The following is an 11,821-nucleotide window of genomic DNA, read 5'->3' as shown; positions in this document are numbered from 1 at the left end:
AAAGTGTTGCAGCTCGAAGATAATAATAATAATAATAATAATAATAATAATAATAATAATAATAATAATAATAATAATAATGTCAATATTACAGGATAAACGTGTACCATTACTGCCACTATCAAACAAGGAATTGGAAGTTATATATTATTCTTTTAGATAACTATGTACTAGGTATAAAGTGTTATTAGGTATAGCTGAGATACTATGAATTGTGACCCACCTTTTTCTATATGTTTTTGTTAGATTAGGATAACATTAATATTAGACTTGTAGGTTTTAGATTGCTCCTCTCATTCCTGTTTTAGCTTTAATTTATAGATATTTATATATGTGTGTGTTTATATATATGTGTATGTGTATAGTTTTGTTTGTTGAAGTCATTTGTTAGCATCCTTTCACACAAATAAATGACTCAAGTGTCATTTTGAAGATTCCTTATTCCGTGGTGGTGTATTTATCTTCTATTGTTTTTTGTGGGATGAGTCAAGTTTAAATGTCTCAGTTATGTGCTTTTGCAAGATTATATAGAAAAGAATGTTTAAAAAGAAAACGAAGTCAAAGATCTCAACACTCACGTACTTCGGGTAAATATTTTGACAAACTTTTCAACTACATGTTAGATATGGTTTATATTTTGGTGTGCTCATTGTTGTTTGTAATATTTTGTAGGGAATGTTGTTGGTGAATTACGTAGTACTACGTCCACAAATATTATAGGTTCTTTTTTTTTTAGCTAATGCTTAAATATTGTAGATTTTCATTCCTTTTAGCCTACTATATTTGTTGTTGTTACTATGATTTTTTTTTATATGCAAAAAGGTTTCTTTTTTAGTTTTCTTGTTTTTTATAATTTTTTTACTATTATCTTGTTTCTTTGTTTATTTATAAATGTTCTTTTCATTTATTTTAAATATTGGACGACGTAGGTGTTGATCGAGATTCTAGCAGTCTAACACAAAACTTATTACCTTCAGGTATTATTGTATGTTTGAGTTCTATTTTAATTGTGTATAACATAATCTTATATTTTGTGTATTCATGTATGTTTATAAGACTTGGTTTCATAATAATAATAATAATAATAATAATAATAATAATAATAATAATAATAATAATAATAATATTATTATTATTATTATTATTATTATTATTATTATTATTATTATTATTATTAGTAACAATAACAACAGTGGTAGTCATGGTTACTGTAGTAATGTTTAGTCTAATATATCTTGAATATTAATTTTTTTTGTTTAATATCCTATGTTTAATTTTTTTTCCTGAGTAATTCTTTTTTATTTCGTGTTGTAAATGATATGTGTGTAACATATGTTTAAAATATCAAAGATTAGTTATACTTACTCCATGATCATTTTTTTCCCAAAAAAACAGATGAATCAGTTATATATGATCCTTCCATAAATACGTGTAATACATTTGGTTCTCTGATTGATCATCCTCTTTTCTTGCAAAGTGAGCTCCAAGGTACTTTTTATTTAAAATGTTTCATTTCGTTCTATGATAATATTTCTTTTTATTGTTCGATTTAATTTGTATGCGTTGATTTATTTTATTTATTCATACTAATTTTTCTCACATATTTATTATTATCTGTTTGTTTTGTTGGGTTATAAATGTGAAGATGTGATGCATAGCAAATTTATTTTTCTATATGTATAAATGTAAATTTATATATGGAAAGGAAATTCCAATATAGGTGATGAAAGATAATAAAAATTTTGGTTTTAAATATGATGATCTATGAATGATTTTTTCACATCATTTTTTGGTTCGTTGTATTTCTGTAAGCAAAATATTGATAGATAGTTGTGATTCGTTCTCAATGTGTTTGTGGTGTAAGGTGATTGCATTGATCTTTTCTTTTTGTTTGAAATTTGTACAGGCTGTCTTGATATTGGTGATGCCGATTACAGTTGTTCATTTTGTGGGGCAAACTTCTGGTTGTTAGAGCGTGTTGAAAGATATTCAACAATAAATCAACCAGTATTTACACTTTGTTGCTTGAAAGAAAAAGTCCAATTACCCTATTTGCAAAGGCCTCCAGAATTATTGTGTAACCTGTTAAATGGTCGTGATAATAAGTCTTTGCATTTTTAAAAAAATATCAGAGCATACAATAGTATGTTTGCATTCACTTCTTTTGGATGTAAGGTTCATGACTCAATTAATGATGGTCGTGGACCTCCTCAATTTATCATAAATGGGCAAGTTTATCATCGAATTGGGAGTTTGCTACCAGGCATTGGTGAAAATCCAAGATTTGCACAGTTATATATCTACGACACGCAGCACGAGGTAGTCAATCGCCAGGGAATTTTTGGGTATGTTCGTCTTAACTTCTATGGTTGATTATTAGTGTGGTTATTTTCTATTATATGCGTATTATTGTTAGTTTTTTGTCTTATACCACGGGTTAGAGGGATTTTATAATGAATTGTTGTATTATGTTTTCCTGTAGGCAAACAACTGAAATAGATAAGGAATTGATAGTTGGTCTAATGCAAATGATTGATGAACACAATGTTATAGCCCAATTGTTTCGGAGAGCTCGAGAATTTTATGAGGATCATCCTTCGCAAGAATTTTGTTTGAGATTGTTTTCTCAGCGAGTACATGATCCAAGAATTTACAATTATCCTTCATGCGATGAGGTTGCTGCTTTGATAGTTGGTGATTTCGAATCATCCGACTGTGGTCGTGATATTATTGTTCAGTCTACCAGTGGTCAATTGCAACGGATTTATGAAACTCATGCTTTGTACTTGCCTTTACAATATCCTTTGCTTTTTCCTTATGGTGAGGATGGGTATCAATTGAACATCCCGTATCGAGGGGTTCAAGTTACTTACGTGCGTGGAAGAAGGACGAGGATGTCTCTGCGTGAGTTTGTGAATTTCCGATTACAAATGAGAGAGGATGAGGGAAGCATCATTCACAAAGCTAGGAGGTTGTTCCAACAATTTGTTGTTGATTGTTTTGCATCGATAGAATCACAGAGACTCTTTGAAATTAGGAAAAAACAAAGTACAATTAGAGGGGAGTTTTTGAATGGTATAGAGGAAGCTATGCAGCGTGGTGATGTTGAAGCATCCTCAATTGGGACAAGGGTTATACTACCATCTTCTTTTACAGGTGGTAAATGTTATATGTTTAATAATTGTCAGGATGCTATGGCAATTTGCAAGCATTATGGTTATCCTGACTTGTTCCTAACTATTACTTGCAATCCAAATTGGCCTGAATTTCAACGATACACCCGTCGTGAAGGGATTCCAATTGCTGATAGACCGGATATTTCTTGTCGAGTTTTTCATGCTAAGCTGAAGTGTCTTCTAACTGACCTTAAAGGTGGCACCTTTTTTGGTCCTCTCAATGCCGGTAAATTCGTCGTATTTCTTTGTTTTATATATATTTTTTTGGATTAACTGAGAATAACTTGTTTTTATTAAATGGTTTTTGTTTTTATATTTATTGATTTATTAGTTGTTATTTTATGTAGGTATGTATACAATTGAGTTTCAAAAAAGAGGTTTACCCCATGCACATTTTTTGCTTTGGCTTGAAAGAAGGAACATTTTGCAGAATGTTGAACTTGTTGATGAATTGATTTGTGCAGAATTACCTAATCCTGCAAGATTTCCTAATTTGTATAGGATGGTCACAAAATATATGATTCATGGTCCTTGTGGTAGGATACGGCCGAGTTCTCCGTGTATGAAGGACGGTAAATGCTCAAAATTTTACCCTAAGCAGTTTGTGAATGAGACTTCATTTGACGATGATGGGTATCCAGTGTACAAACGTCGTGACATGGGAATTACTGTCAAGTTATGTGGTACAGATATTGATAACAGATTTGTGGTGCCTTATAATCCGTTGTTGTTAATGAAATATCAGGCTCACATCAACTTGGAGTTTTGTAACAAGTCAAATGTTATCAAATATCTTTTTAAGTATGTTAACAAGGGCCCTGATCGTTTGACTGCTACAGTGGACCAATCAACGAGTGGTTGTCAAGAATCGCAGATTTTAGATGAGATTAAACAGTATTATGATTGTCGTTATCTTTCTCCTTCAGAGTCCATGTGGAGAATCTTTGCATTTGATATACATCATAGATGGCCTGCTGTGCAGCGGTTGACTTTTCATTTGCCGAGTCAACAGTATGTTGTGTTTGATGACAGTGACATTGTTAGTTCAGTTTTTGTTCAGAATAGAGATTTGATGACGATGTTTACTGCTTGGATGTTGGCTAATAGGCGATATGCTGAAGGGCGATGTTTGACATATGTTGAGTACCCAAGTAAATTTGTATATGATATAGAATCTAGGGAATGGATGCCAAGATGAAGAGGGTTTTCAATTGGTAGATTAAGTTTTGCTCATCCGTCGACAGGTGAATTGTTTTACATGCGATTATTGTTGAATGTTCAGAGGGGTTGCACTAGTTTCCGAAGTATAAGAACAGTTAATTCAATTGTATATGATACATTTCAAGATGCATGTTCAGCTATGGGTTTTTTGGTTGATGATAATGAATTTGTTTATGCTCTGAAAAAAGTTGCTGAGTTGTCGTCTGGAGAGCAGTTAAGGAAGTTTTTTGTGACATTGTTGTTGTCTGGTTCTGTTGTGCGGCCATTGTTTGTCTGGAAGCAAACTTGGAAGTTGTTATCTAATGGTATCATTTATTATAGACGACGAGAACTTGGAATTCCAGGTATGATTTTTTTTCCTACTATATTACGAAACTTGTTTGACAGGAATTGTCTGTGTATATGTATAGATTAATATGCACGTGTGTTTGTTTGTGCACACATTTCTATAGAGACACACAGTTTGTTTTAAATCTATGTGCTAAATCTTTATTTTGGGTTTCTAATCAACTTGTATTTGCAGGGTTACAAATGACTGAAGATGAACTACAGACTTTTTGTTTGATTGAGATCCAGAAGTTGCTCCAGAATAATGGGAAGTCATTAAGAGATTATGCTGGTATGCCATGTCCAGATATTCAATTGGTTTCTCAATTCAACAACTCTATGCTGCTACGGGAAATGCAATATGATATTGATTTATTAATCCAGGAGAATGATTCAAATGTATTGAAGTTGAATGAAGAACAAAGAGTTATATATGAGAAAATTGTCAACCGTGTTTGTAACAAAGAAGGTGGATATTTTTTTATATATGGATTTGGCGGAACTAGAAAAACTTTCTTGTACAGGACATTGTCAGCTAGGTTGCGATCTGAGAGGAAAATTGTCATCAATGTTGCATCGAGTGGAATTGCAGCATTATTGTTACCGGGGGCAAGACAGCTCATTCAATGTTCAACATTCCAATTGAGTTAAATGAGTGTACTGTTTGCAGGGTCTCAAAGGATAGTGCTAAGGCCGAATTGATTCGATGTGCTAATTTGATTATTTGGGACGAAGCACCAATGACTAATAGGTTGGCTTTTGAGGCATTGGATAGAACGCTTCGTGATATAATGTCGTCTGTGTCTGTTGTTAACAAAGATTTACCATTTGGTGGAAAAATAATTGTTTTGGGTGGTGATTTCCGACAAGTATTGCCTGTTGTCCCCAAAGCTTCCAGAGTTGAGATTGTGATGGCCACTATTAATTCTTCAATTCTTTGGAAGCATTTTGAGGTATTAACCTTAACAAAGAATATGAGATTGGATAGTGCATTGGAAGAAGCTGTTGTAGAAGAGTTAAGATCCTTTTCAGACTGGATACTTCAGATAGGAGAGGGAAAATCTGGTGTGATTATCAATGAAAAACTTTGTGTTGAAGTACCAACTGATTTGCTTATTAATACTTCTGATAATCCGGTTGAAGATATTATAAATGTGGTTTATCCAAATATTGTTGTCAATTTTTCAGATCCAATTTTCTTTCAGGATAGAGCAATTTTGGCTCCAACGGTTGAAATTGTTGAAGAGATTAATAACTACATAGTTAACCTGTTACCGGGTGAAGAAAAGGAGTATTTGAGTGCCGATATTATTTGTGGTAGTGATGCTTATGGTGATATTGATTGTAGTTGGATAACCACCGAATTTTTAAACCAAATTAGATGTTCTGGGTTACCCAATCATTCTGTCAAATTAAAGAAAGGGGTACCTATTATTTTGCTGAGAAATATTGATCCAACTAGTGGGTTGTGCAATGGAACTCGACTTATTGTAAAAGACCTGGGATCAAATGTGATTGCAGCCGAGGTTGTTTCTGGTAGTAACATTGGTGATCAAGTATATATTGCTCGAATGAATCTCATTCCAAGTGATGCTGGGATACCTTTTAAATTCCAACGTAGGCAATTTCCAATAAGTTTGTCATTTGCAATGACGATTAACAAAAGTCAGGGGCAAACGTTATCTGTTGTTGGATTATTCTTACGGCGTCCAGTATTTTCCCATGGTCAACTCTATGTCGCTGTATCTCGTGTGAGGAGTAGAAGTGGACTAAAGATTTTGCTGCTTGATCAAAATTCAGAATTTCCAAATTTCACTGAGAATGTTGTTTTCACAGAGGTTTTTGATAAAATTTGAATGGCTTCTTATTTTGTTCAAGATTCAGAAGACTATAAAACTTTTGGTAAGTTTTCTAAGTATTGATTTTAGTTATGGCTAATTATTATAAGGAAAAATATATATCTAATTAGTATGATATTTTTTATTTATTTGGATAATATTTTTTTTATGTTTAGCAAATAGTGGTTATACTATATCAATTTTTATTTAAATGTTATGAAGATTTGTTTAAATATGGAAATCAACTATGTGTTAAAATATTTTATTAGTCTACAATTACATATATTGCAAATTAAAATCTGATATATTATCAAATAAAGGAATAGGGTCAGACATTTATGTTTCTTGTTTCTTTTTCTTAAAAGAGGGCTGGCGTGTTCTCTTCATCCTCGGTGTCCACATGCCCAATTATGCTCCTTCCTCACTGTTGGTGTTCCTCTCCAGCGATAGCACTATTTGTGTCAAGATACAACATTCCAGGGAGTGGGTTCATCTATGGGTTCTCAATTGTATTAGCTATCCATAGCATCGCATCCTATTCTTGTTTCAGTAGAACTACCATGGTAGCGTTCTTCCCTTTACGGGCAGTGGGTCATCTTCGGCATGGGACAAGGGAAGCATGGTGGTTTTTTCTTTTCCCAGTCGTGGTACGAATTTCTTTATATACTCTGGCTAATTTGATTTTGCAACCTCCTCTTACCTTGAAATTCTGCCTAATTTATTGATGGTTCTAGGGTTTGACATTGAACATCTTTGGGTCTTTGAAATTTGTTAATTTGTTGATTTGTTGTTTGTTAATTTAGTTTAAATTTTTTTTCTGGCAAAGTCGGTTGTGTTTATAAAAGTTTTGTTTTTCACTGTTTATGATAGATAGAGTCTGGTTGAAGATGGTCTGTTAGGTAATTCATATAGAACATTGAAGTTATGTTCAATGTAGGATAAATTGCAACAGGCTCTATGAATTGAAGTGAAAATCGATTAGGCTCTATGATCTGAAGTGAAAATTCATTGTCAGTCTTTTTTTGCTGTCATAGCGTATAAGTAAAAGTATCTGCAACTATATCTACTTGCCTATGATAGTATCTATTATATTATATGTAATAGGTAATAGACCATAGGATGTGGTGTAATATGTTCTATATTTTTTATTTTTTATTGTTTATTTATATTTATTATCACTGTTATTATTATTTCTATATAAATGGGTCACTAATGTGTTGTTCCCAGCCATTTGTTTTGTTTTTCCCTTTCTTTCTACTCTGTTGTAGACAGTTGATAAATAGATCCATACATTGGTGTGACGGTATTCTATCATGAATACTTGTTTTCATTCCCTGGATAAGATAACACCATGGAGAGGTGACTGGAGAATAAGAGTCAGAATTAACAGGGTATGGTCTGCTCCATATGGTGTTCCAACAAGAGATGGCAATCTGATACACATGGTGTTAATGGATGATAAGGTAAGTCTCTCATGTGAGCTCTATTTTTTTTTCTTTGAGTCATGTTCTTGTGTTACTACTTTTCCATATGTTTGTTTCTGTTATTTTTTTTCTCATGTTCATTCTTAATTTATTTATTTACCTGGAGTGACATTTTTTTATTATTTATAATTGACTGGGTTTTTTGTGATTATTCACAGTTAACAAAAATTGAGGGAACTATCACAGAGTCTCTAATTCCATATTTTAATGAAGTTCTAGAAAAAAGAAATGTTTATGTGATTGCACATTTTACTGTGGTTCCAAACTCTGGGTTAACTAGGTTGACACAACACCGCTTTAGAATTATTTTTCATAGCAAAACAATTGTTGTACCAACCATGTCTATTGGTATGCCCAATGCTGCATTTAAGTTTACTTCAATTGATGAAGTTGTTGAGAAGAGATGTAATGAAGATTTCTTGATAGGTAATCATGAGTTTTTTTATTTAGTACTCTCAAATTTACCTGTTTAGATTAATACCCCAAGAATGATCTGATTTTGTTTGTTCATATAAAATTCTCCCCAGAAGTTTTTTCCTTGTTTGCAGATTTCGTTGGGTTCATAGTTGGTGTACGTCAAGAAACTGATATTGGTTCACATGGGGAGAGAATGAAAGTTATAATCTTGGAAGTTGTTTCAGACGGGTATAAATTATCTAAATATGCTCTCTATTGGGTTGTTTTGTTTTTGGTTTGATTATTTAAGTTGCTATTTTTTGGTTGCTTCGATTAAATTAAGGAAGAAGAAGATACAGTGTAATGTTATTGGAAGATCGTGTGAGGTATTTGATTTGTCTATTTTAAAGAAATATCAAAGACCACCAGTTGTGGTGCTAGAGGCTTTCAAAATTAAAGTCCTTGGAGGTTAGTTTAAGTAGTGCTTATTATTCATTGAAGATTTGTATAATATTGTTAATGTTAAACAATTATAGTTAAAATCTATGATTCTTGGTCTATGTAGTAAAAAATAATTAAAATTTTCCTTGTTAGATTATGTGTGCCTCCAAAATGTGATTAATATCTCTACAGTTCTTATAAATCCTGATATGTACGAAAGTGTGGAGTTTCTTAGCAGGTAAGTGGCTTTTTTATTCTGAAGTGGTTGTTGTTCTTTGTTTTTTATGTTGGTGTTTTACCTGACGTTCCATACTCCCTTTTTCCTTCTTTTTTTGCTATTTATTAGATTTAATGTTGCATGCTACGAGTTTTCAAGATTTATTCCCATTGTATCTGGTTATTTAGTAGCCGGTGTTGGTGATGGTTTCGTTGACTGGAGAGCTGTTCGGTCTATTGAACAACTAAAGAAACACAGTCAGGTTTGTCACTATCCATTACGTGGAATTTGTGGTGTATTGGAAGTATTACTTATTTTTTATTGTGAGAGTACAAATTGCAATTTAAAGCAACAAGAACAAAAGGTTTATACTTGTTCCTTTCATTTATGATTTTTATTTTTATTTATTTATTTATTTTTTTTTGCAAGGATGGAATTTTCTATGTTGTGGGAACAGTTACAGAGGTTGTTGATGATCCGAATTGGTGGTACCATTCCTGTGTTTGTGGAAATGCTGTTGTTGCTAATGATAATAGTTATCATTGTGATATTTGTGACTCATGTGTGGAACATGTGGTTTTAAAGTAATCTTTTCTCTCATCCTATTTTCTTGTATTATGTCATTATGTGATATGATATGATTATATGATATAAGTAACTTTTAATAGTTTACATAGTAAGTTATTTAAATTACTTTGTGTTAGCAGGATAATTTATTTGTATTTTCTCTGTATTTACGTTTATAGGTATAGAATAACTGTCATTGTTGATGATGGAACATCATCTGCAGCATTCGCACTTGTTGATAATGCTGCAACAAAATTATTTGGGAAAACCTGTGCCGAAGCTTTCTTGCATATAGAGAAAGAATTACACTCAGATTGTAATGATGTCTCAATGGTAAATTTTTTTTATTTCCTCAATTATTTGGTTAATATTTTAATGTGTTTGTTCATCACCTTATGTGACATCAATCAACTTGTTTTGCAAGATTGATCAGTCTAGCAGTGTTCCTCTATTGCATGGAATTATTGGAAATAAGATAGTGTTCAAAGTTCAGATGCGTAGTGTTTTGGGACAACATTATTCTGATCAGTTCAAAGTTGTTAACCTGTTTGGTGATATAGCTGAATCATCCTTGCCTGTTCATTGTCTTAATGTATGTGGTTATATATATATATATATATATATATATATATATATATATATATATATATATATATATTTACTTTTAATGTTGTTAATTCAATGCTAAATGGTGATGCTAAACGTTATATTTCAGGAATTTATCCATTGCCCAATTTTCAACCCAATATATCCAACTTATTCGGCACCTTCATGTATTCAAAATTTGAGATGTCAGATTAGTTCCTCTGGTTTGATTGAAACTGAACCTATTGGGAGATGCTTGGGGAGATTATCTCATTATGCTTTTCTCAACGAATTCCTGAAATTGTACGTTATAAATATAGTTTAATTAGTATTATATTTTTTGGTATATTATCATTTTGCTTACTGTATTTATACAAGTGTAAGTATAATTTTATTTGGTAGTTGTTTATTATTGTAATCTTTGTCTTTTTTTTTCCAGGAATCACTGAAAATCGTTGTTGGCACTATTTCGCATGTCTTTGAGGATCATGAGTGGTGGTTAGCGACTTGTTTGTGTGGTTTAGCTGTTTCAGTTGTGACTGGTGCAGCCTATTGTGTAATGTGCCAAATTGAATGTGTTGACACTGTACCAAAGTATATTACTAGATTGTTTAAGATTTATCCTATGTGTGTTCATTTTTTATTGTGATGTGTTAATATTCTGTGGGTTTAAATGATGTTTATTTGTTCTGAAGGTACTCATTGAAGGTAATTGTGTCTTATAGAACTAGAAATAATATCTTAGTTCTTGGAGATTCTTTGGTTGCACGAATTTTGATGAAAAAATGTGTCGCTCTGTTGGAAGAAAATCCAATTTCAGGACAGGTTCATTTTGTTATGTTTTATTAATTCTTTGAATATACAAATAAGAAACTAAATAGTATATGTACTTAAGTAGGTTTTTTTGGTCTGTTATAGAATGTTGTGACCCTGTTTACTGATATTATTTTTTATATGTATATATTTTTTTTTGCAGACTTTGGACAAGAAGACTGTTCCACAGGATATAATTTCTCATTTGATCGGAAAAAAATTTGCATTCATTGTTGATCCCAGAGTCGTTGGATATGAGCTGAATACAGGTGTTTATATTGTAAGGGATTTCACAGATGAGAGCTGTGTTGTTAATTTTTTAGAAAGTGTTACTCAGATAACTGATTAAAAAGTCCTTATAATTTTTTTATTAAGCTCTAGAATCATATTAGTAATTTCTTTTTATTTACTCTTCTATGTAATACGATACATTTAATTTGTTGCTGTAATTTTTATATAAATATTCATGTAAACATGAATATTTATGATGTTATAAAATAGTTGAGTTGCATTATAAATTGTAAGATAAGTATGTTTATTAGTTTAATGAAGTTTTATTTGCACATATTAAATCACCAGGGTTGTGTTTCCTTTTGTGTTGGATAAGAGTGAGGTGGCTTAAGTTTTTGTTTCAATATTGTGTTCACTTTTTTACCTTGAACTCAAAAAATTTTTAGTTTCCCTTTTTCATTTGAATCCAAATTTTTGTTAGATACCAGTTATGTCTTTTATTATTTATATATTTATTATTTTTTA

General features: G+C 31.7%; 2 protein-coding genes across 5 annotated transcripts; both read left to right on the top strand.

Annotated features, from left to right (window-relative positions):
- The first annotated feature begins 9 nt into the window (after positions 1–9).
- LOC112696273 (uncharacterized) lies at positions 10–11,583 on the top strand. Of its 4 annotated transcripts, XM_025748945.3 has the most exons (15): positions 4,371–4,741; positions 4,921–6,626; positions 6,928–8,025; positions 8,205–8,472; positions 8,595–8,691; positions 8,786–8,910; positions 9,037–9,121; positions 9,230–9,362; positions 9,530–9,684; positions 9,847–10,000; positions 10,092–10,259; positions 10,383–10,555; positions 10,692–10,846; positions 10,948–11,077; positions 11,229–11,583. In XM_025748945.3, the coding sequence occupies exons 3-13, from the start codon at positions 7,876–7,878 to the stop codon at positions 10,699–10,701; spliced, it is 1,518 nt and encodes a 505-aa protein (XP_025604730.1). In that variant the 5' UTR covers positions 4,371–4,741; positions 4,921–6,626; positions 6,928–7,875; the 3' UTR covers positions 10,702–10,846; positions 10,948–11,077; positions 11,229–11,583. The 4 variants fall into 4 exon arrangements, with proteins under 4 accessions (XP_029143308.1, XP_072054092.1, XP_025604730.1 ...); XM_072197992.1 differs by having other exon boundaries at positions 10,692–11,077; XM_029287475.2 differs by lacking the exons at positions 6,928–8,025; positions 8,205–8,472; positions 8,595–8,691; ... (8 more) ...; positions 10,948–11,077; positions 11,229–11,583 and adding exons at positions 10–587; positions 673–720; positions 930–977; ... (1 more) ...; positions 1,907–2,345; positions 2,483–3,402 and having other exon boundaries at positions 3,524–4,741; positions 4,921–5,928.
- Positions 4,435–6,580, top strand: LOC112805381 (uncharacterized). The gene is made up of 3 exons (XM_025847771.1): positions 4,435–4,741; positions 4,921–5,323; positions 5,395–6,580. The coding sequence occupies exons 1-3, from the start codon at positions 4,435–4,437 to the stop codon at positions 6,578–6,580; spliced, it is 1,896 nt and encodes a 631-aa protein (XP_025703556.1).
- Positions 11,584–11,821: the final 238 nt, after the last annotated feature.

The sequence above is a fragment of the Arachis hypogaea genome, chromosome 6, assembly GCF_003086295.3.
Source record: "Arachis hypogaea cultivar Tifrunner chromosome 6, arahy.Tifrunner.gnm2.J5K5, whole genome shotgun sequence".
NCBI lineage: Eukaryota > Viridiplantae > Streptophyta > Magnoliopsida > Fabales > Fabaceae > Arachis > Arachis hypogaea.
This window is presented reverse-complemented; position numbering and strand designations above follow the sequence as displayed.